The sequence below is a fragment of the Schistocerca gregaria genome, chromosome 5 (assembly GCF_023897955.1).
Source record: "Schistocerca gregaria isolate iqSchGreg1 chromosome 5, iqSchGreg1.2, whole genome shotgun sequence".
NCBI classification, from domain to species: Eukaryota; Metazoa; Arthropoda; class Insecta; order Orthoptera; family Acrididae; genus Schistocerca; species Schistocerca gregaria.
This window is the reverse complement of record NC_064924.1, coordinates 11,512,154-11,538,053: the sequence shown is the minus strand read 5'-3', so window position 1 is coordinate 11,538,053 and position 25,900 is coordinate 11,512,154. Positions and strand designations below refer to the sequence as shown.

Genomic DNA, 25,900 nt, shown 5'->3' with positions numbered 1-25,900 from the left:
GAACACTGCTCGTGAATAAACATCAGCATTTCCTCTCACACATCCTCCCTCTCCGCAATGGCCTAAAATATTCCTATCACACTTGGTGTGAACCATCTGTCTTTTGTGTCACTTATAACTCACTCTGGCACATCAAATGTCAATAGGAAGGAAACAGGATGAAGTCAGGTGAGACGTTCAGTAAGAACTTGGAATTAAGGTAAACCTTACTAGGAAGAAATGTAAAATCGGGGAATTTTTAGCATTGATCATATAGGTTTTACATGGGGACTATGAATTTGTGGTTCAGAATCATGAAAAATGTAAAATTGAAGCTCAACTGTATTTGTATACACATGTGTAAGTTGTTGGAGTGCCATTATAAAATAATATCAATAATCTTAAAAGACAAGAAATGAAAGGAAAGAAAAAGTGCAACCAAAGAAACAAGAAAGAGGGTTGCAGAAAGCATTTCACGGATGTTCAATAGTTGGACAGTTAAACTTTTTAATTTTCATTTACAAATAAATTAGATTTGTAATATAGCAGTCTTTGGGAATGTGTCACATATGTTTATCTGTGTTGATATTACATTACAAAATGTTACATTAAATTTTATTGTTATTATTCAGTAACAAAATATACATAAAGTATGTTAATATATGCATATGTGTATATAAAAGCTTGTACAAATTATCACAGGATCAAAATGAAGCCTTTAGAGCTGTGTCACAATTAAACGCCTTCTGAAAGGCAATAATTATAAGTACACCATACAATTGTGAACACCACACAAAACTGAGATATTCATTACAAAAAACTGGATTTCCCACAGTCTCTCTTAAGCTGGCAATTCTAACACAGTCAATAATTTCATTTGTAGTTCATATGGCTGCACCAACACACTGAGAGATGCCTCTACTCTAGCGAAAAAAGTAGTCTGAGAATAATTTCTATAAACATGTAAGGAATTTTTCTTTCTTATCTGTCAGTGTGCAGAATAAGATGTAGTCGTCACTTTAACTACCAGTAACAGATAAAAAAAAGTCTTGTTCATAATGTCTTGTGACAGTGAAGAAACATTTGAGTTTTACCAACAGATTCAGGATGTCTGATGTGTAGTTACTTCACTTATGACCAAAATGCACACCTGGAAACAAGTAACAGCCTACTTATCTGTCAAGTCCTGGGAACTCTTAGCAATCTTTAGTGCTGGAATGTTTTCCACACAGTCTTTTCTTCTTGTAGGACATATATTTTCACACTCAGAATTTCTTAAGTTATCTAAATTGTTTGACTCTGAAGGAACAGAGTTTGTTTCTTCTGATGGATATATTATACACACATGTTTCTCCTCAGACGTGTTTCCAACAGTGTCAGCTCCACTTACAGAGACAGGAACTACAATAATTTCAATTGTGGACACACTGTCTCTACACATATTATTGACATTCCTTGAAATGCTATTACACTGATGATGAATGTTTGGCACTTCAAATGAAGCCCTCGTTTTGGAATTTTTCCTTGCTCCTTTTGGTTGTGACAGGGACACTTTCTGTTTTTTAATTTCATCTTCATTATTTTGACTACTGTTGTCAGTTGTATTAATTGCAGAACTTTTTGCTGAATCTTCATGGTACCCACTGCTGCATGCTTGTGAAGGCTGCAGTATCTTGCTCCTGACAACCTGTAACAATATTAGTGGAAACTGATATATTAAAAACAAAGATTCCAAGACTTACCAAGCGGGAAAGCGCCGGCAGACAGGCACATGAACAAAACACACAAACACACACACAGGATTACTAGCTTTCGCAACCGATGGTTGCTTCTTCAGGAAGGAGAGGGAAAGACGAAAGGATGTGGGTTTTAAGGGAGAGGGTAAGGAGTCATTCCAATCCCGGGAGCGGAAAGACTTCCCTTGGGGGAAAAAAAGGACACATGTACACTCGCACACACACACAAATATCCATCCGCACATACACAGACACAAGCAGACATTCTTTCTATTTTATATATATATATATATATTAAAAACAAAGATTCCAAGACTTACCAAGCGGGAAAGCGCCGGCACACATCCTGTGTGTGTGTTTGTGTGTTTTGTTCATGTGCCTGTCTGCCGGCGCTTTCCCGCTTGGTAAGTCTTGGAATCTTTGTTTTTAATATATTTTTCCCATGTGGAAGTTTCTTTCTATTTTATTTAGTGGAAACTGAGTAATTTTAGAGTTGACTGCATAAAAAAGGAACATTTCATTCAGAAATTTGTTAGACTGAAAGAGAAAGAGGAACTGGGTATTGACCCACATCAATTCCACCCTGTGATCTGGGCATGCAGTTCTAAGGTGAGCCGCCAAAGTCAGCAGATGCTTGAACCATCAGAGGCCGCCACTTACGGATGCGTGCTCAGCCTCTCCGCCCTGCGCAATACTGGCCGGCCGATGGCTTACAGTGTCAGCCCCAGCCAGCTTTGCTCTCAGTTACGTGTTGACATTCTGAGTAGTGTTATCGGACTACTACTATAGCCACTCTTTGGCAAGTGGCTTCTTGTAACAAGTATTTTTTTGAAAGTAATAAAGTGTTGTTCCCTTCACTGTTTGCGTGTTCTTGTGGTCAGAACACAAAGATGATGAGTAGGGTGGCATTTTCACTGTTTTTTGACATGCGGTTGCTTTTCGCACATTGTCGTGACATGGAGACTCTCCTTCAAGCATTGGTGCAACAACAGATGGAACTTCTTACAGTCATGCAACAGTCTGTACCAGCATCACTCTCTCAACATTTGTCTCCAGCTCACTTTCCCTCTCTGTTACTGCCATTTAATGAGGCAGCATAAGATTTGGAACCATATGAACACAGTCTACAGCAACATTTCCACACTTTCCCTGTTGTGGATGTGGAGATATCTCATGTATTGTTTTTGTCATGAGTTTCTTCCATCTTGTATCAGTTATTGCAGCTCTTCGCCTCATTGCAGGAACCTTCACTGTTGTCGTTTGACAATTTAAATTTGTTATCATCTTCCCATTACTGGCACTGCATGCACATCGTGGCTGCTACGATCGAATTCTACCAATTCAATAAGCAGCCCCATCAGTCTTTTCGTGCCAAGTCAAAAGAGTCACATGTGGATGTCATGGATCATGATGTCCACATCCGCTCTGATCCGGATAAGGAAGTCTGACAACAGATAAGTCTGACAACAGATCCTCCAATTAGAGAATCCCTCCCTCGAATGTCGATGGCCCAGTTGTATGAGGCTCAAATGCCACTGGCCAGTAGCTGGAAGCCCAGTGCCATGTCGTGGTGGTACAGCTGGGTGGCCTGAACACGTCTGGGGAGGGTGACATCACAGTGATGCAAGACAGCTACTCTGGCGGCTTCCACACAGAATGTGAACAGTGTTCCAGCTGCTGCTATCTGTTGCCCTTGTTGCATCTTGTTATGGACAATATGACAGATGAGTGTCACAAATATTAGTCTGTCTGTTGGAAGTGTGGAAGAAAAGGCCAGATTGCAGCAGCCTGCCACTCAACTTCACACAATGCAGTATCAGGGACCATGAATATGGATATCCAGGAAGTGTCTTTATCAGAGCCAGTTCCCCGAGAGGATTCCAACAAGCCTTTTATTGAGGTTTTGGTTTTCTCGTTATAACTATGCCTAGGGGTAGATACCGAGGTAACAGTTTCTCTGCTTAATACCGAAACATATTCACACCTTGGCTCACTGCCACTGTCGCCGGTAAACAGCTGTCTCCGGGGATATGGGAAACAGCAAAGCCCCTTGCTTGGTCAATTCACAGTGAAAGTTACCTATGAATCAGTGACTCCAGCAGTTAGCTTTATTGTCATCCACAATGTTAGCTCAACAAATCATTTCAGTTATAATTCTTTTCAGACCTTTGAATTCTCAGTCACAGATTCCATACAGTTGGTATTGGCCGAAGTCCCCTGTCAATCATTGGAATCTCTGTGCTCATAATTTCAGAGTATCTTTGTGGAAGGCCTAGGGTGTGCCACACCCTTTAGAGCCAACACAACCTCGAAGCAATCAGCTTATCCTAGATTTTTTCATGCTAGGCAGATTTCTATAGCTTTACACCCCCCAACTCAATGTGGAGCTGGAGCAGCTCACCTCTCTTGGGGTTCTCTTTGTCATTTTCTCTAGTGGATGGCCCACACTCCTTGTCATCGTGAAGAGATCCTCTGGTAGCTGTGACTCTGTGGAAATTTTAAGGTCACCGTGAATTCGCAGCCTCTCGATACATACCCACTGCCACGTCTGGACGCACTGTTCACACACTTAGCAGGGTCAATTCTTTTCCAAATTTGATCTTTCCCAAGCATATCAGTTACTCATGGATGAGGAGTCAACAGTTGATGTTTGGGCTGGCAAATGCTCTGCAGTTTCTCAATACTACCACTATTCCACAATGTTTCTGCTACCTGGATGACACTGTTATTTTCAGATATATCTGCACAATCTCATGATCCTTTTTCAAAAACTTGAGCCTTGGCTCTGTGTTTCAACCTGTAGAAGCCCAAATTTTTCCAACCATCTCGAGTATCTGGGACACATCATCTCGCAGCAGCATGCCCAACCCACGGAGAGTCTGGTCAGAACCATTACCGACCTTCTGTGTCCCTTGTCACAGCATGAACTGCAGGCTTTCCTGGGTAAAATTTACTATATGAGTGGTTCATTCCTCAGTCCATTGCACACCTTCTCCACCACCTTCTCTGCAAGGGTGCTTCCTTTTTGGCCTCTGGTGAGTGACCAGGCCTTCAACATGCCAAACGAATGCCTCAGATTGGCACCATGCTGGCTACTTTTGATGCCAGCAAACCACTGGTTGTAGCTACGGCAGCTCACAGTGCAGCTTGAGGGCAGTCCTCATTCATCGGAATGCAGATGACTCTGAGCAGTCACTGGTATTTGCATCAAAAACTCTCAGTACAGTACAGGTCCACTACTCTCAAGTCCAGAAGTTGGCTCCAGCCATTGTGTGTGTGGTCACCAACTTCAAGTTTTCTTGTATGGCAGTAAATTCCAACTAATTACAAACCACAAGTCATCAATTTTGTTATTTAGTCTGTCCACCCAGGTCGCTGATAAGGCAGCCCGTAAGTTGCTGTGTTGTTCAATGTTCCACTCCCAATAGTCTACTGCATTTATTTTCGCCCCACTAGGAGCCATGCCAACAAGGATGCCTAATCCCAGCTGCCCACTGGCCCAGACCCTGCATTTGATCACGAGGAACTCTTGGATATCTCCTCCTAGCAAGCACTACATGGGTTTCCAATCACTAGTTGCCAAGTCAACAGCATTCAAACCTATTCTCAATTGGTTTTCAGCCTTATCCAGCATGTTTGGTCTTCTTGTCTTCCAGGCAGCAGTTCTGAACTGCTCAGTAACCATTTTGTCCGTGCCATGGTCCCCCAGTCTTAGACAAGATCCCCCACCTCTCTGTGGATGACTCAGCTGTGTGGTTATTCCCATGAGTTTGTGGTGGGAGGTTTTATCGGTACTACATGAGTGTCACTGGTGTGCAACCCATACCACAGCTTTGGCTTGCAGACATATGTACTCATCTAGCATTGCAGGGAGCTGGAGCATTTGGTGGCTGCATGTCCTCAGTGTGCTAATCAACAGGTGGCTCCCAAGGTTTCGTTCTCCCTGTGGCCTCCAGCAGCCCAGCCCTGGGAATGATCCATGCGGATTTTGTGGATCTCTTTCTACATGTGTTTCGGCTGATTGTCATTGACACTTCTTTGCCACTACTGAAGGCACTACCGTATTTACTCGAATCTAAGCCACACGTTTTTCCTGGTTTTTGTAATCCAAAAAACCGCCTGTGGCTTAGAATCGAGTGCAAAGTAAGCGGAAGTTCTGAAAAATGTTGGTAGGTGCCACCACAACTAACTTCTGCTGTCCAATATATGTAGCGCTACACAGGCATGCTTTGCAGGCACAAAGATAAATACTGGTGCCAAAACCTCTGCGTCGGTTAAAAAAAAGGGGGGTGGGGGTGGGGGATGGAAGACGAGCCTTTTTCTCCACCCTGAGTTGTGACCACTGCATTTTCATACATTATCCAACGGAGTAAATACAAATTCTGTATTGTTCATCTTTGAATGTAGCAACATTTCAATGCACTATGAAACTCCGACTGGTAAGACTGTTTGGGATGTTTGTCAATACGACCAACTCTTAAGTTCTGAATTTTTTTCTAGCTGTGAGAAGAGATGGTTGCTGACAGGAAATTTTATGAATTGTGAATCACATGCAGTATTCTCTTCACCATAAGAATAATACGAATATGAACATTTTGCCATGTATTCTTTCATGTTTGCTGCTGTCTCATTTAAATCCTGTCTGCCTAATAAACTACAAAAGTAGAGTGAGACAACAGCAAATGTGGAAGAATAAACATACCACGTCATGTTTATATTCTTATTATTCTTATGCCTAATGGTGATACAGTCAGAAATGAAGCACATCAATTGACTAGATTTTTAAATCTAAGATGACTCTAATTTCTGTGCAGAATGTAATGTACGAAAGAGGCGTCTGCAAAGATTTTCAAACGGAGAAAAGTTTTCGCTAAACTCTCGTTCAGAACATCATCTATCATACGCAGTCTATTATTTGGTTCTTGTTGACCATTATCAAAGAAAGGAGCAGTGTAAGTAACAACAAATAGCTATCAATAAAACGCTTTTAATTTAACAAATAGCAGTCTCTTGCCATTATTTCACTAATGAGATGATTCCTCTCTTTTTTTTAAAAAAAAATTGTAAGCGGCGGTAGCACGCACACAAGCAAGCCAAGCCGCGAGCGGCGACAGGCCATAGGCACTCATTATCAGAATGCGACAACATTGCATGACACAGTACAGTAATGCATTTTTAGCTTAGAGTGATGTAAACACCTGTAACAAAGGGAACGGTACTTATCAGATCAAAGAAAAATAAGCAATCAATTCAAACCAGACGAAGCACATGAAAAAGGATGGGTACCCGTATAAATACGGACGGAGCACCTGACACATAGCAATGGCTACATGGTAAAGTTTAACTGCTAAGCTTATGACTTGAACCAAACTACTGTAGCTGTATCATCATTCATTCAACCTAAATTGTGTCTCATGTTACAATGGACCAACATTATTTCGATTTGGAGGTGCGGCATAAAACTTTTCTCTCCCCCTGAAGTTCGAGTCTCAAATTTCAGGTGCGGCTTGAATTCGGGAAAATTATTTTTCCTTGATTTCGAATCTCATTTTTCAGGTGCGGCTTAGATTCACACCCCTCGATCTAATAATGAAGCTGAGCACTTGTGCACCTTTAAGACTCAGCTGAAAAAATATCTCCACAACTTCCCCGCCGAGCAGGTGCCTTCTGGATTACTCCAATTGGTTTCCTTAATCCTGCCAAGCTTCTCCACAGGTGTAAGCCGAAGACACTGCACAACCTTCTTGGTCTGGGATCTCGCCCACCTTCATGTTCTGCCATATCGAGTTTTCTGCCAAGGGATGGCAATGTGGCTATGTCATTTGTTCGGTCCCTAGCTGTTTTCCAATAGCCATTGTGAATGAGAATGGATGCTGCATCAACGTCTTCTGGACTGGAAAGTGGGAGGTCTGGTGTCCTCAAAATAAGCTCCAAGTCTGGTTGGGTACCCACTCCCCTGTCCTGGCACCACCATCACGTTCACCGGTGCCTGGTTGAAGGTGTGGCGTACCTGGCGATGTTTCTGCTTGTGTCAGTGCCTCTGCCTGCTGAGCCTATCTGTGACTTTACATCCTCTGGCAGAAGCTCCAGTGGCCATCCAGCTGGTGGACATGCCCCTCGCCAGTTGTAAGTCTCCAGTGGGGCCTCAACCTGCAACAGAGCCTACTCTACCTTCCATACTTCTCACCAGGGATCCTGGCTAAGATTGTGCGATGCTGGTAATATCATCTCATGCTCCAGTGGGGGTTGTTGGGGAACTCCTCTTCTTGGCCGCTTTTCCCTTTATTCTAAGGTCTCCTGTAACTGGGAGTTGCTCTACATTCTCACTTCTGAGACCTCTGTGGATGTGGACACTGTCTAGACCTCCATGCTGTCTTCACATTGTGGCTGTCCACACCTTGCCTGGAGAATCAGCAATGCTTCACCCCAAGGGGAGGAGGCACAGTGACCTGCATCAATTCCATCTCCTTGATAGGGGTGCATAGATGTAAGGTGCACCACAGAAGTTGCCAGATGCTAGAACCACCAAGAGCTGCTGCACATGAATGTGTGTGCAGCCTCTCCTCCATGCAGTCTACTGGCTGGCCGGAAGCTTATTGAGTTGGGCCCAGCCAGCCTCGCTCACTCACAGTTATATGTTGACCTTATGACCAGTATTATTGAACTAGTATTGTAGCCACTTTGTGGAACTGCCTTCATGTAACCAGTTGTTTCTAGAAGTAATAAACTGTTGTGCCCATCACTGTGTGTTACTGTGGTCAGAACAGGTAGTACTTACTTTTATGATGCACATTTCCCAATAGAGTCAACAGAAAAACACAAACCTACTTTTTTACTTTAACTATAGAGGTAAGTACTTTTCAATCCAAAAGATCGAAATTATTCATTGATGTAACTGCACTGAAGCTACCAAACGATACAATTTGACAAGAATTATTCTCTGCTGTTGGCCTCCATTACCACCATGATTTTCAAACAACATTAAATAATATGTCGCAGTCCAAAAACATTCTCTCTCAGAAACCTTAAAGGATAAATTATTCAAAAAATAGTACAATGAGACATGTAAAAAAAGAGGAGGATTAAATACTTACAATTCCACAATCAACACACTTCTGTTTTCGGTCTTTATGACAATGTAGTTTTTCATGTTCTTTAAGCTGAGATGGTCTCAAGAAGGTTTTGCTACAATTTTTACAACGGATCGGTTTTGCAGCAGTGTGTGTCAATATATGCCGCTTCAATTTATCTGTAAATTGGAATAAAACTTTATAATTCATGATTCTCCATAATAGACAATAATATAAACAATAAATTGAAGAGTATCAGAGTTCAAAGACATAGAACATTTTGCCCTCACATTTACAAGTGATGAAATGGGGAAAGACGTGTAAATTAATAATTGCTACTTAGTCTTTAAAACTTTTTTTCTTCTTCAGAGGAGGAAATGTGAACACACACACATTTTGGCATTATAGAATGTGTGAATAACAATAAATTAGGATGTTGGCATCTCGATAAGAACTGAAATTCAAAAACTGAAGCAGTCATTGCAATATAAATCGCCACATCTTTCTTAGAACTGTGTCTTCCATTGCATTTATTCACAAAGAAAACTTGGAAAGTGAACTGAAGTTCACAGAAAAGAAATAAAAATTGTGACATTTGCTGGTGATCCTGTAATTCTGTCACAGTTGGTTAAGGACTAGGAAAATATGCCAAAAGGATGCTGGCAGAATTAGTGGTAAATGAGACACTGAAAGTAATTAACAAGTTTTGCTATATGGGTAGGAAATAACTGATGATGGCAGAAGTAAAGAGGATATAAAATACAGACTGTAAATAACAAGAAAAAGAAAAGCTATTGCTGATACAGAATGCAAACTGAAGAATTAGAAAGTCTTTCTGAAAGCACTTGTCTGGAGTACAGAAATGTATGGACAATACACAGGGCAGGCAGTATGAGAAAAGAAGCTTTTGAAATGTGTTACTACAAATAATGCTGAAGAGTAGATGGTTAACAAATAATGCTGAAGATTAGATGGTTAGATAATTAATAAAGAGATAATGAATTGGATCAATGAGAATAGAAATCTGTGGTACAACTTGATTAAAAGAAGAGAGAGGTTGAGAAGACACTTTCTGAGTCATCAAGGATTGGTTGATTCGATAATGGATGTATGTGTGAAGGGCAAAAATTTTAAAAAGGAGACTTGAGCACAATTACTGTAAGCAAGTTGAATTGGGTGTAGGTTTCATACAGCAACAATGAGACTTGCACTGGACAGAAAAGTGTAGATCTCCTTAGTTTGTTAATTATTTGCACGCTCTGTGGATCATAATAGCAACTGATCGGTACTATATGCAGTGTGTCAGTTTTACAAGTTTACTACATCTTCTCAGCAGAATGCATGGCAATGTGCGAAGCATTTATATGATTTCTTAAGTTTTTTTAAATGAATAGAGTGATTTATATTTAACTATGTTCAACATCTAAGAACAATACTATGAAAAGGATAGATTGCTTCTCGCCATGATGCTGAATCACAGACAGGGACAATGAAAAGACCGCTATACACTTAAGCTTCTAAGCAGAAGGCCTTCTTCCAAAATAAAGAACCCACACACATTGAGAGAGGCACAACTCATACACACATGGCCACAGTTGCTGGAATGCGGACAGAAACTGCACCTGACGAGAACAGCAATCTGGTGTTGGTGGTGGGCATAAGCAGCCAGCATGAGGCAGGGTTGGGGAAGGGATAGGATAGGAGGGTAATTGTGGGGAAAGGTGTAGTGGCACTTGTGGGAGCATACTGAAATTTCTGAATGGGGGGGGGGGGGGGGGGGGGGAGGGGAGGGCTCCATATAGTTCCCAAGTTGTGCAGCGACCGTAAACCATAAAATTACCAAATAAGCAGCAACCAGTCACAAGATCATATTTTCTTTATTTACTTTTGCAAATCGATTTCAACTGATTAACAGCCATCATCGATGTATGTTCCCTAAGTAATAACACTGTCTTAAACAGACATCAAACATAAAAACAAAATGATGCATACTGAAATGTGGCGAGCATGATAGAAAAGAGGAAAATGAACTAGTAGTTGTATGGTCAGAACAGAAGGTTGTGTAGTACTGGAGTAGGAGCAGGAAAGAGGATAGGCATGTGGAACACACAGATGCTTTGAAGGCTGAGGCTAGAGGGTTACGGGAAGGTAGGTTATAGGGTGTCCATAATTACATTTCCTGTTTCAAAACGTTTTAGAAAGAGCCACTACTCAGCATGATGTCAGATTTGAACAGCATATTATTGACACAGTGGGGAAACATCATGGAGCAAGAAAAAAAATTATTAACAAAAATTGAATATCTGAACATGCACACCAACAAATGCACAGCACACAGAAAATATGCAATCCCATGAACCAGTACCACTTGACTCTGCAAAATGGCAGTGTGGTGTAGGTTGACAACATTGTTTCTATCGTAGGGTCACTCTTCTTCTTCTTCTTCTTCTTCTTCTTCTTCTTCTTCTTCTTCCCTCTTTTTTTTCCCTCCCCACCAGAGGAGATGAGTCCTGAGGGTTCTGTTATGTACACCATCACTGGTAAATGCTACAAGAGTCTTCAGCGCACCAACGTCATTCCAACCCTACAAGGGTGTGCCCTTGAAGAGTATGGATAGGATCGTTTTTATGCAAAATGATGCTCCTCTGCACATTGCACAGGCAGTGAAGCAGATACTGCAGAGACATTTCAGAAATGCTAGAATTATCAGCCCTCAGTTCACAACAGTCTGGCCATCCAGATAACCTGATCTTAATCCGTCTAACTTCTAGATGTGGGGTTATTTGAAATATGTTGTGTTCGCTGCTTCAGTTATGAAATTAGCTGAACTGAAGGCAAGCATTGTGCAACACACTTTGAATATGACCCTGAGACACTCCAATCTGTTGTGGAACATGTTTTTTCTCTTTTTCATCTTGTGGGAGAAAACGGCAGAGAGCATACTGAAAATGTCTTGCACCAGTACCATGACAATTAGAAACCAATGTCATTTTACTTTTTATGGAGTTTTTGGCCTCAGGGAATTAAAATCCAATTTTTACCATCTGACGTGGCACATTCTTGCTGTGGTGGATGGGTTTACCTAACCAACAGTGCCACATCTGTTGACTGCCTAACTTGTGCAGTCATGCACACTGGACAGTGTGGATGGTGCATTGTGCAACTCAAACCATTAATATGTCATTTGTAGCTGATGGCATTTATGTTAAGATACACCATCTATTAGTAACATTTTCACCCCCCCCCCCCCCCCCATGCTATTTAAATTTGACATCATTCTGAGCAGTGGTTCTCTTTCTACATGTTTTTTTAAAACTGGAACTTTAATTATGGGCTACCTGAATACTGCACGGAGAGTTCCCATCTGTGCATATCAGACAAGCTGATATTGGCAGGAAGTGTGCAAATGGTGGAGGCTATGAAACAGTCTGCAGGCTCTGTTGGGCAGTACGTTCCACACCCGGTGTTCGTGCTGTTTTTTGGCCACAGTCTGTCAGTGGCCATTCATTCAGACAGACAGCCTATCATGCTCACATAGAGGGTGGCACAGTGGTTACATCTTAGTCAGTAGATCACATGGGTGTTCTCATAGGTAGCCCTGTCTCTGATTAGATATGAGACACTTGTGACTGGACTGGAGTAGGTGATAATGGAAGCATCTAAAGGACAGGTGTATTGTAGGAATATGAGTCTTGAAGCAAGGGGTATGGAGCAAGGGTGGTGTAGTGATAGTAAGGATATTCCTCATTTCACCACACAACAAGAGGTTCTTGAGTGCCTGACAGAGTCTGTGATTCAGTTATTCTAATCCTGAGTGGTACTGAGTCATGAGAGGAGAGCTCCTTCAAGCTGGATGTATGTGTGTGTGTGTGTGTGTGTGTGGAAAAATGGCAGTATTTACAGTGGCTGGTACATCTGATAAAGTTGGAGGTACTGATGTAGCCATCCTTGAGGTGGAGGCCAACATTGAGAAAGGTAGCTTGTTGGGTTGGTGGAGACCAGATGAAGTATATTGGGAGAAGGTGTTGAAGTTCTCGTGGGATGTACGTACTGTGCCCACAGCGTCGGTCCAGATCAAGAAGATGTCATCAATGAGGATAGTGTCCTAGTTACCAGAAAGGAGGTTACATGTTTGAAGTCAGTCAGACACTGGAAAAGAAAGTGTTCAATAGTGACAAAACTATGGGCATTGGGGGGTGTCAGTGTAGAGGGTAGTGGCATCAACAGTGATGAGCAGCACACTTTTTGAGTAACAGGCTGAAGAGTTGGTCCATGAGAAAAGAGTTTCACTCTGTGGAGGCACAGTAAAGCAGCCACAATGGGGCATCTCAGTGGGGTGGGAGCATGTAGAAGGTAGGACTGCTGTGAGGGTTGGGGGGGGGGGGATAAGGAGAGGGGGGAGGGAGGGACAGAGAGTGAAAGAGGGGGGGGGGGGGTCTGGGATAGACCTAAGGATCTGAGGTGGGACTGGAGATCCTGCTGGATTTCTGAAATGAGGTCACTTGGGAGTGTTTGTAGGTGGACATATCTGACAACTGCCAGAGTCCTACAGCAGGTAATGCCTGCAGTTCATAACCTCAGTTAGCCTTTATCAGGCACATGGTTGGGACCTGCTCTTAGGTGTTGGATTCCAGTTCTTTCTGCAGATGTAAAGTTGGTGCCCATGTTGAGAAATTTACCAATGCACAAGGTTAAGAAATTCTGGAGATGTTAACAGGGGTGATTTGTGGGCAGTGGGGGTGAATCACAATTTGATAGACGAGTGAGATGAGTCAAGATGGGCATAGTATTGATTTTGGTATGGTTGGTGTCAAAAATGTGTTTCACTGTTGGGACAGGGAGGAGAAGAAGAGAGGGTTTTTAAGAAGCCCAGCAAGATTGAGTCTGGGAGTGGAGCAAAGGGTAAGGCCTTTGGAAAGGACAGTTACTTCTGTGGGACTAGGGCTTTTGGAGGAGTTTCATGACTGTGTTTCGGTCCTGTTTAGGTTCTGAATTCTGTACGCCAGTGGGAAGGAGTTTCTGATGGTGTGGTAAATGTAGTAGGTCTATGAGGCAGGATTTATCAGCTGTGAAGGGATGTGGAGAGTTTTTTGCAGCTCTTGTAGAATGGTGAATAGTGATAGTCCAAGGCAGGAGCAGATCAACAGATTCGAGGGTTTTTTTGAGACAGCATTATGTATGCTGCTCTAGTTACTGGAGGACAAGAGTTTCACTGTGACACAGGGGATGATGGAATTTGGGATTGATTGATTGATAGAGGGGAGTTATGGGACTAAATGGCGAAGTCATCAGTCCCAAAATTCATAGTTACTTGTGTAAAGTAGAGGGTCCGCTAAAAGTGGGTGGATCCAGTCAGAGGAGTCAAACTACAAAGCAAAGAAGTTAACACATAGAAGGCATAAAAGAGTAAGCCAAATCTAAAAACTGGAAAAACAGAGGGAGGAAAGTGTGCTCTATGTACACGGGAGTGGTGGTGGGTCTCATACCGAGAAAATACGAAGAGAGGCTCAACCACAACCATTCTGCCCCTGCTCCATGAGCAAAGAAAACTTTATAACTGAAAATGAAAACCCCTTTCAGAAGGAAACTGAGGACCAGTTCAACCATCTGTGAATCACCTGCTAATATTAAAGACAAGGAATCTCGTAGGCTATACTTAGTATGAAGAGCCTGGCTCCACAACCACATTGTGAGGGTGGCTTGTCATGCAAGAGAATACAATGGGTGAGCCTAGTATGACCGATGTGTAGACGGCATAAGACAGTGGCCTCTTTCCATGTGGAGCGGAAGGAAGTATGTCAAACTGCAGTAGTCTTGATTGTGCGGAGTTTATTCTGAGAGCAGTAGTGCACCAGATGTCATTCCACTCTTGGGCAAAGAGAGATTTGCTGTGTATCTGCATATCTATATGTGGGACCGTGAAAGGGAATGGAGGTAAGTATCTACCTCTCTAGCCAAACGGTCAGTCAGTTCATTCCCTCAGATGCCCACATGACTTGGACCCAGAGGAAGACAATGGAGCAGGTGGTATGGCCAAGGTCAGAGAGAAGGTCATGGATAGTAGAGACCAAAGTGCGATGAGAGTGAAGTTGATCTATAGCCTGCAAGTTAGTACATGTTAAAACACTGTGGAGGGAGACCTGAGAAACAAAATTGAGGGCCTTGTTAATAGCTAGCAGCTCAGTTGCAAACACACTACATGATGTCGGCAGTAAAAGGAGCTGGGATATCATAGAAGTGACAGAGAGCTTAGGACCCTGGAATAGGTCAGTCCTAATCTGTGGGCAACACACCATCCAAGAGGTGAGATGCAGATCCCGACAAAGGGAAGTGAAACGCATTCCAACCAGCGGAAGAGAAACATCCCTCAGTAGCAAAGAGGATGGGGTACATGGGTGGTCAAGGAATTATCAAATGGTGATTGCATGAGAAACCAGGAACTGGCTCCATTGTGTTTGTAGAATGGGAATTCCACTTCTGCGAGGAGACTGTCGACAGGACGAGTGCGAAAGGAACTGATAGCCAGCTGCAACCGTAATGATGAACAGGGTCAAGTAGTTTCATAGTGGAATGAGCTGTTGAGACATAAACCTGACAAGCATAATTTAGTCTGGACAAATGCAGAGCATGATAATGGTGAAGAAGAGCAGCAGTGTCTGCACCCCACGATGTGTGGACCAGGAGGCAGACAGCATTATGCTTCGGCATGCAGGTGGTCTTCAAGTGGTGAATATGGGACAGCCACACCAGCTTTTTATCAAAAATAAGGCCCAAGAAATGGGACTGTGCTACAACATCTACGAGCTGGTTGCCTGAATAAATTTCTGGATCGGGGTGTACTGCAGGTCAACAGCAAAAATGTATAACCTGTGTTTTAGAGGGAGAAAACTGGAAGCATGGGGGAGGGCCCGTGCAGAAGCCCACCACATGGTGCCTTGGAGTTGGCATTCAGCAGAAGCTACTGAGTGGAAGCTGCACCAGATGCAAAAATCGTCGATATACAATGCCGGAGGAACCTAGGCCTAACAGAGGTCACAGGCCCATTCATGATGATGAGGAAGAGCATGACACTTAACACAGAACTGTGTGGGATACCATTCTCCTGGGCATGAGGGGTGCTCAGCAAGGTGCCAACGCAAACCCGGAAGGGCTGGTGGGATAAACACTCGTAGATAAAAACTGTAAGGGGGTTGCGAAAGTCCCAGGCATGGAGGGTAACTAAAATCTAATAGCACCAAGCCATGTCGTATGCCTTATATAGGTAAAAGAAGACTGCAACAAGATGCCAGCGGTAGTAAAAGCCTGTCGGATTGCTGTTTCCCATCTGAGTAAAAGGTCTGTTAAAGAGCATCCTCCCTGACAACACTCTGATATGGGGGCAAATAGCCCCAAGAGTAAAGCACCCGACATAACTGGAAGCTAACCATCTTCTCAAGCAGTTTACAAAGTACATTAAAAACAAAGATTCGAAGACTTACCAAGCGGGAAAGCGCCGGTAGACAGGCACAATAAAGTAACACACAAACACACAAAATTACAAGCTTTCGCAACCGGCAGTTGCTTTGTCAGGAAAGAGAGAAGGAAAAGGAAAGACGAAAGGATGTGTGTTTTAAAGGAGAGGGTAAGGAGTCATTCCAATCCCGGGAGCAGAAAGACTTACCTTAGGGGGAAAAAAGGATAGGTATATACTCGTGCACACACACACACACACACACACACACACACACACACACACACACACACACACACACATATATCCATCCATACATATACATCATTAGTTTACAAAGTACGTTTGTCAGGCTAATTGGGTGGTACCTGTTGAGAGACGTTGGGTTCTGCCTGGGCTTAAGGACAGGGTAACTTTGGTGCCTCGCCACTGTGAGGGGAAGACACCTGTGAGCCAAATGCATTTGAAGATCCTGATGAGATGTTGCCTTTGGGTAATGTCCAAGTGTTAGATCATCTGATTGTGGGTGGAATTCGAGGGTGGAGCTGAGTAATATGAAGAGGAAAGGGCCTGCAAGAATTCCCGTTCAGTGAAGGGTTCATTACAGGATTCAGTTGGGTGGGGGTTGGAACAGAGAGCTGTTTGTTCAAATCTGCATTTCTACCACAGAAAGGAATCAGCATAGGAAAAGGACACCGATGCTGTCACAAAGTGTGTTGTGAGGTGTCCTGCAAGTAGAAACGCGTTAGTAGAACACGGTAGGATCAGGCGCTGGACAGTTGACTGTCGCTGGGGGCCCAGAAGGCTACGGAACTAGGACCAAACTTGCAAGAAAGATACATGCATCACCTGAGAGGAAACATAGCATTCCCAGAATTCCTTTTTACTCTGCTTAATAAGGTAGTGAGCAGGGAGACACTTAAAAGCGACAAGGTTGGTCTCTGAGGGGTGTCATTTAAATCGTTGCAGCGCCTGTCAGTGGTTCTGAATAGTGACTGCTACACCCTTGGTCCACCACAGTACTGATCAACGACGAGGGGGACCAGCAGATAGGGGGATGGTAGTACCAGTTGTGTGAAGAAGAGAGGCAGAGACATCTTAAATCACTGCATCAGTGCAATTCAAGAGAGAGGTGTCAAAGTGCACAGCAGATGTATACAAGGACCAATTGGCTCTGCAGAATGCCCAACACAGGGACCTGTCAACAGAAAGCGGTTACACTTGCAAAGACCATCATAGTGTGACCAACGTAGGGAAGATATGAGAGCAGGGGAGGAGATTGTGAGATCGACAGCAGAAATGGTGCCATGAGAAGCATTAAAGTGACTAAGGGAACAGTCACTGAGGAGAACAAATCAATGTTTGCAGAAAGTTGCTCAATTAGAAGACCCCTACCCGGCGAAGTGGCACTCCCCCACAGCGGGTGGTGTGCAATGAAATCCCAGAGTAGGAGGTACAGTGGTGGGAACTCCTGTATTATGGCAGGCAGGTCAACAAAAAAAGTGGCCTACAAGGAGGGAGGTAGACACTGCAAAAGGTGATTGCACTCGTACTGTTGTTGCTTCCAGGTTGGTATGAAGGGGGATCCAATCACTAATGGCATCAGTGCGAACCAAAGTGCACACCACGCCAGATGTTATCCCAGACCTGGCACAGTTCTGACAGAACACCCAATAACCACAAAACGTTGGAGAGTGGTCATCACAGAAGTGCTTTTCTTGAAGAACAAGACAGAATACAGAAAAATAGGAAAAGGTTTGTTGAATTTCTGGAAGATGGCAGTAATATCCATTGCAATTCCAATGGATTATCATGTGGGCAGAGTCAAGGGTAGACATACAGAAGCCGAGGAAAGGTCATGTCACTGGGTCAGTGGGTGTCAATAACGAGGATGGGGTGACATCCATAAAAACTGGGGCTGATTCGGGACGAGGAGTAAGGGTTGAAGCCCCTCGGGAAGCTGGGAAGCCTTGTCATTTGACTTGCACTGCTTCTTCTTCTCCCTCAGAGGGAGAGGGGAGGCGTTATCTTTAAGGGAATAAGTGGCAGGAATGTCCAGATCAGACAGAGAGCGAGTGTCTTTGGGGCACTCAGAGCGTGGGTTCATGCGACGCAAGGTTGCAGGCTCCCCCATCTTGAGGGAGCACGGAGTCCCATCTGTAGCAGGAGCCAGAGAAGAGGATATCTGGCTGAGGAGGAGGAGGAGGAGGAGGAGCAGTTCCATGAGGGGACGACTGGGAGGTTCTGGAGGCGGGGGAGGAAAGGGAAGTAGGTCAGGATGGGGGTAACCAGGAGGGGGAAGGAGGGGAAGATGTAACTGAGGCAAAGGTACAGGAGAGATGCACAGGGTGAAGTCTGTTAAACTTCTTCTGGGTCTCAAAGTAGCTGAGATGGTCAGGGATCTTTATTTCTTGAATTCTTTTTTACTTCATATACACCGGACAATCGAGTGAGTGGGGAGAATGGAGACGAGAGCAGTTTACACCTGAGGTGCAAGGGCTCCCCACATGAAGAGGATGCCCACAGTCACCACAGATAGGAGTGGCATCACATCACGAGGACATGTGGCTGAACTTGAGCCAACAGAAGCAATGCATGGGAGGTGGAATGTGCAATTTGATGTTGCATCTATATACCATTAACTGGAACTTCTAAGGCAGGGTACCCCACACAGTTCAGGATGAAAGTGTCAATGTCTATACGATGGTCCTTAGGGCCTCTTTGGACACACCGGACAAAATTAACATCATGTCGTTCTACATTAGCCGTAAGTTCATCATCAGACTGTAGAAGATCCCTATGGAAAATTACACCCTGTGTCATATTGAGTGATTTGTGAGGAGTGATATTCACTGAGATGTCTCCTAAACGGTCGCAGGCATAGAGAGAGAGGCTGACTGACTAGCAGAAGTTGTCTTGATACGGAGGGAGCCAGATCTCATCTTGCTTAACGACTCAACTTCACCGAACTTGTCCTCAATGTGTTCCACAAAGAAAGGGGGCTCGGTGGAAGCAAAAGTTTCCCCATCAGGCATGGTGCACACCACGAAGTGCGAAAAGGGTTTCGCCTCAAGTCAGTGGGCCTGGTCCTCCTCCCAGGGGATAGCTGAGGAGGGTATGGGAAGGCAGAAATAAGAACTGAGACAGAACTATTTCTAGGAAGATCAGCCACAGCAATGGCTGCCTGGCAAGACAGTTGTTGTTGGGAGTTCCAATGCCCTGAAAGGTGGGCAACCACTCCTAGACTTACAGAAAGCGTTCACAGTGCAGGTACCAAGCAGAGTGATCTCTGTGGTGTCAGGGGGGCTCAGTCAGATGGGTACATAACAACCCCACCACATGGACTGGCTACCAAGCTGGTGACCTAGCAAGGAGATGAAAAGGCTATGGTGGGGAGGGAGGGGAATGGGGAAAAGAGAGGAGGAAGGGAGAAATGAGAGAGGGAGAAAGGTGGGGAGGAACCCATGCCAAAGATGCTAGGGAGGGAGTTCTTCCCTATCTGGCTAACACTACAGATTTCAGATTTAGAGGTGGAGGTCAAACCCCTGAGGAGGAGCAGAAAATCCACAAAAGAGGAGGACAGTCAAACCCATAAAACCACAAGACAAAGCGAAGTCTGGGTTGACGAAAATAAGAATACCAGGAGAGGTAAAGAAAAGAGCAAAGGGAAAGAAATAAGGACAGGGAATGAGAAGGAAGGGGAAGGTAAAGCAGCCCAGAAAACCAAAAAGTTGCAATAGCTCAGGGAGCCATGAGTGCCACACACATAACCACAACAGAGTTGTGGGCTCCCTGGGGGGATTAGGGATTGCAGAGCAGGAGAATTTTATGGATGGAGAGGAGGCTTTCCATTAGGTTTGGGTGTGATTTACATGGTCTTGCAGGACTCCATCACCATTCTAATCCTGTACATTCAGACATTCTTCTACAGAGTGAAAGGATTTATGAAGTAGACAATTTTAGGATGTGTTACAAGTTAAATTTCATTATCCATTAAATTCTTTACATCACTGGGTAGGTGGTCAAAAGTTTTTATGGCTCAGAATCCCACTCCTCCTTGTGTTACCCTTGGGCTGAGTAATGGACAGAGTAACTCATTTCCCTTTCAGAGCTATTTATGAAGGAAATCGTTGGTCCACATGACAGACACAAGGATGCAGTGTGTTTTCATAATGATTGCCAAACCATAGGGAAACCATTGAAGAAATACAGACACTACATATTATCATACAAAGATTTTTGCGGACTCTGAAAAGGAATTGATGACACATAGGAGGTATAGCACTGTCCAGTGGAGTGAGTAACCGTAAACAGAATATGGCAATACACACTAAAAGTGTATTTAATAAACATTTCTATCCTTTTACACTGTGACAAGCAAGATTCTACTTTATTGCCACATAAATGCTCCTTCTTTATGTACCACAACTAAGGTTTAATCTAGCCTCTGATACATCATCAGACACTTCCAGTCCTTCCCGACAGCCAGTAAAGCCCACAAACTTCCTGTCTTCCAGACTTCAACTGATCAGAATTACCTGGTCCCACCCATAAATGAAATTACAGAAAGTTTATTATGGCACTTTGCCTCTCTTTTCTCCACCAGTCTTTGCGGATTGTTCTTCCTCCGGGTTGCTTCTAACTCTTCATACCACTGTTACCACTTCACAATTCCACTACCACTCAAACTCCGAACCAACACCCACTGCTTTCACTACTCTTTTCATTTGTGTACCCCGATGCACATATCTTGGCCTCAGTTCTCTTTTGATTAGCTGTCTCATAAACAACCACAGCGAAAAACTTTGACTGGTAACTCAGTTCCCTGCTACCCCACAGCCTCTTTTACTTCTCTCAGATGAATTCCCTGGCATAAATGTGGCCTGGAAATTACAGCTATTACAGTCAACTGAGTACAACACTTGGCAGGTACCAATATACCTCGATTCTGGGTTTGCAAAATAGTCTCGGAGTACCCACAGCTGCTCAGCTGCTATTGTTCAATAACAGGTTCAGGGTTTGCAAGGCATTTTGACAAACAATTCTGAAAACAAGACGAATTCTCTGTGTCCAGAGTTCCTAGGGCCCTCGTCCTTGAGTGTGAGCATGTGGTCAGCCACCCTCTTCATCGCAACCATTATCCAGAAAGCTACTCTCCTCACAGGTGAAGCAACAGGTTTCTCACCTGTTAACTTTAGTAAAGCATGACCAGTACAGAGCTTAAATACATCTCCAGACTATAATCTCACAAAATAAAATGCCACAAATTTCAATTCACATTGTTTTGTAGAAGTCTACACTTCTGATCAGAATGTAATTCAAGACTTCCTGCAATAGTATATGAAGTTGTAAATGTTGGCTGTGGGAGTAGTGTACACATATAAATTACTTTACTCACTCCATTGTCTGTATACCAGTAAGAATGTTGAGTTTGTGGTTTCAAAATTACCTGTCATAATATACCAGTCTGTGCTCTTTGTAGCTCAAGAACACTATCAAGAGGTGATTGTCACAATATATATAGACTGACTAGGAGAGTTAACAAAGTTTTTCCTATGAAAGTGTCCACTGGTTCTGTCCTTGTGGTAGAAGCAAGTTTATGTGTGTACTTTCGATTCTGCAATGACTTTCAAGACAAGCAGACAATGTAAACTTAAGTGTATACACTGCATTAACAACAAATGACCACTACATTGTTTAGTACTATTCCTGCTTGTGACAGCAAAATGAATCTGTTATTCTGGGAAGGGGGGGGGGGGGGGGAGCTTCTCCATTTCAGTTATATTAAAGAGCTGCTGTTTATTTTGTATGGGTAACTTAATATTTACATTTATATTTAGTGTAGCAATAGTCATGGTTGTGTTTGTTTGTATGTCTGTGTGATTTTATCGACTTTCTGCTATATAAGAACATCCACAGCTCAAAAACTAGTTGATATTGTGTTCTGTTATGTGTGTCTATACACACATAGTAGGTGAATATGGAATGGGGGTAAGGAATGAAAGAGGAAGCCGCCTGGTAGAATTTTGCACAGAGCATAACTTAATCCTAGCAAAAATCATAAAAGAAGGCTGTATACATGGAAACAGCCTGGAGATACTGACAGGTTTCAGATAGATTATATAATGGTAAGACAGAAATTTAGGAACCAGGTTTTAAATTGTAAAACATTTCCAGGGGCAGATGTGGACTCTGACCACAATCTATTGGTTATGACCTGTGGGTTAAAACTAAAGAAACTGCAAAAAGGTGGGAATTTAAGGAGATGGGACCTGGATAAACTGAAAGAACCAAAGGTTGTATAGGATTTCAGGGAGAGCATCAGGGAATGATTGACAGGAATGGGGGAAAGAAACACAGTAGAAGAAGAATGGGTAGCTTTGAGAGACGAAATAGTGAAGGCAGCAGAGGCTCAAGTAGGTAAAAAGATGAGGGCTAATAGAAATCTTTTGGTAACAGAAGAGATACTGAATTTAATTGATGAAAGGAGGAAATATAAAAATGAAGCAGGCAAAAAGGAATACAAACGTCTCAAAAATGAGATTGACAGGAAGTGCAAAATGGCTAAGCAGGGACAGCTAGAGGACCAATGTAAGGATGTAGAGGTAACATAGATACTGCCTACAGGAAAATTAAAGAGACCTTTGGAGAAAAGAGAACCACTTGCATGAATATCAAGAGCTCAGATGGACACCCAGTTCTAAGCAAAGAAGGGAAAGCAGAAAGTGGAAGGAGTATATAGAGAGTCTATAAAAGGGTGATGTTCTTGTGGACAATATTAAGGAAATGGAAGAGGATATAGATCAAGATGAAATGGGATATATGATACTGCATGAAGAGTTTGACAGAGCACTGAAAGATCTAAGTTGAAACAAGGCCCCGGGAGTAGACAACATTCCATTAGAATTACTGACAGCCTTGGGAGAGCCAGCCCCGACAAAACTCCACCATCTGGTGAGCAGACTTCAAGAAGAACATAATAATTCCAATCCCAAAGAAAGCAGGTGTTGACAGATGTGAAAATTACCGAACTATCAGTTTAATAAGCCACGGCTGCAAAATACTAACGCAAATTCTTTACAGACGAATGAAAAAACTGGTAGACGCTGACTGTGGGGAAGATCAGTTTGGATTCCCCAGAAATGTTTGAACACATGAGGCAATACTGACACTACGACTTATCTTAGAAAATAGATTAAGGAATGGCAAACCTACGTTTCTAGCATTTGTAGACTTAGAGAAAGCTTTTGACAATGTTGACTGGAATACTCTCTTTCAAATTCTGAATGTGGCAGGGGTAAAACACAGGGAGTGAAATGCTATTTACAATTTGTACAGAAACCAGATGGCAGTTATAAGAGTCGAGGGGGATGAAAGGAAAGCAGAGGGAAGCAGTGGTTGGGAAGGGAGTGAGACAGGGTTGTAGCCTATCCCCAATGTTATTCAATCTGTACATTGAGCAAGCAGAAAGGGAAACACAAGAAAAATTCGGAGTAGGAACTAAAATCCATGGCGAAGAAATTAAAACTTTGAGGTTCACTGATGACATTGTAATTCTGTCAGAGACAGCACAGGACCTGGAAAAGCAGCTGAACGGAATGGACAGTGTCTTGAAAGGAGGATATAAGATGAACATCAACAAAAGCAAAACGAGGATAATGGTATGTAGTCGAATTAAATCGGGTGATGCTGAGGGTATTAGATTAGGAAATGAGATGCTTAAAGCAGTAAATGAGTTTTGCTATTTGGGGAGCAAAATAACTGAGGATGGTCGGATTAGAGGAGATATAACATGTGGACTGGCAATGGCAAGGAAAGCGTTTCTGAAGAAGAGAAATTCGTTAACATCGACTGTAGATTTAAGTGTCAGGAAATTATTTCTGAAAGTATTTGTATGGATAGTAGCCATGTATGGGAGTGAAATGTGGACAATAAATAGTTTAGACAAAAACAGAATAGAAGCTTTCAAAATGTGGTGCTACAGAAGGATGCTGAAAATTAGATGATTAGACCACATAACTGATGAGGAGGTATTGAATATAATAGGGGAAAAGAGAAATGTGTGGCACAACTTGACTAGAAGAAGGGATCGGTTGGTGTATTGGAGGGTAGCGTGGAGGGTAAGACTCGTAGAGGGAGACCAAGAAATGAATACACTAAACAGATTCAGAAGGATGTAGGTTTCAGTATGTACTGGGAGATGAAGAAGCTTGCACAGCATAGAGTAGCATGGAGAGCTGCATCAATGCAGTCTCTGGACTGATGACCACAAGAACAACAACAACATATGATGAGAATGCCAGATAATCGATGGCCAAAGAAGGTTTACGAATGGAAACCAGCCAGCAGATGTAAACGCAGAAGACCACAATGTTCTTGGACAGACCACTTAAATGGAGTAATGGAACATTGCAGCACCGACAAGGAAGATGTGCTTGATACAACAAGATGCCGTTATTAATTAATGTTTTTATTGATTAACCCTGTAATAATAATAATAATAATAATAATAATAAAACAGTCAGAAATTTGCTTCTCAATTATTTTATCTATGTAAGAAATCCAAGTTTCTCCTTGAGTATATAATGTTCAAAGAACTTACGGGGATACATAGTGACATAGCCAGTATTCACTGTTATTTCGACAGGAGAACACACTGATATTTTCAAGATATGACTGCAGCAAGTAAGTGCTGTGCACGCAAATCCTGCATGGAATCCTGCTCTCTTCCTTGTCCAAAAACAGAGAGCTAGAGTTAATACTACCTCACCCATTGATTATGAAATTCAGTATTGATAACTTTTGATGTCACTCATCTAAAGTTTGTGATGGTACTAGCGTTTACAGTGAGCGTGTGTGTGTGTGTGTGTGTGTGTGTGTGTGTGTGTGTGTGTGTGAGTGCGTGCGGGTGTTGTTATATGTTTCCTGAGTCTATGTGAACCAAGGTTTTAAATTCCCTTGCACAGCACTTACTTGTTGCAGTTATTCCTTGACAATGGCAGCACGTGCTCCTGTTGGAATATCGCTGGTTATTGATGATGTCATCAGGCTGCATTTCTGTAAGTTACTTCAACATCGTGTACATCTGGAGAAACTTACATCTCATGTTGTTTATGTGCATTGTTGCTTCGAAGTTTGGATAAAGTTCACACCAGTAGAGTAAGACTGCAATGTATGCTGTGATTTTTGTTGAGATGATGTGACCAAAATATCATTCCCATATTTGCCAAATTTATGCATCATATTAATTTTCCTGCCACCAATAGCATGAAGCAACACGCCAGCCTAGCTCTCATTTGTAAAAGGATCCGTTACACTCATTGACAGTTGCGTCTTGTTTCCAAGGAACTGTTTCAGGTTCATTTAATAATTGCTTCAAAATTTTGGCTTTTTCTTGGCAATGGCTAGAGTATGATTCATGGCTGCAGCCTGACTGAGAATTTCATTCTGTAACCATCTGGTGTTTGGTGAAGTTTGAATGTTTCTGTGGCTCAGAGCCTAATACTATACCCAGACATTCTGTATGGAGAAAGCTTTTGATGATACAGCTTTATCCAAGGTTGGGAAAGGTTAAAATTTCCACTAATTCCAAAGCATTTGGCAGTGGTTGATTTTATTAGTTCTGCTGAACAGACAGTTTTTAAACTGCCTTCTGATGTTGAAGA

At 42.9% G+C, this 25,900-nt stretch overlaps 1 protein-coding gene across 1 annotated transcript in view; it reads right to left on the bottom strand.

Moving 5' to 3' along the window:
• Positions 1–793: 793 nt before the first annotated feature.
• The window catches only part of LOC126272638 (zinc finger protein 761-like), a 355,681-nt gene continuing 330,574 nt past the window's right edge, over positions 794–25,900 (bottom strand). Inside the window, exons 15-16 of the mRNA XM_049975612.1 lie at positions 8,810–8,964; positions 794–1,666 (exon numbers count right to left, since the gene is read on the bottom strand). Coding sequence (XP_049831569.1) covers positions 1,148–1,666; positions 8,810–8,964 — 674 coding nt within the window. The 3' untranslated portion in view covers positions 794–1,147. The remainder of the gene's footprint in view (positions 1,667–8,809; positions 8,965–25,900) is intronic.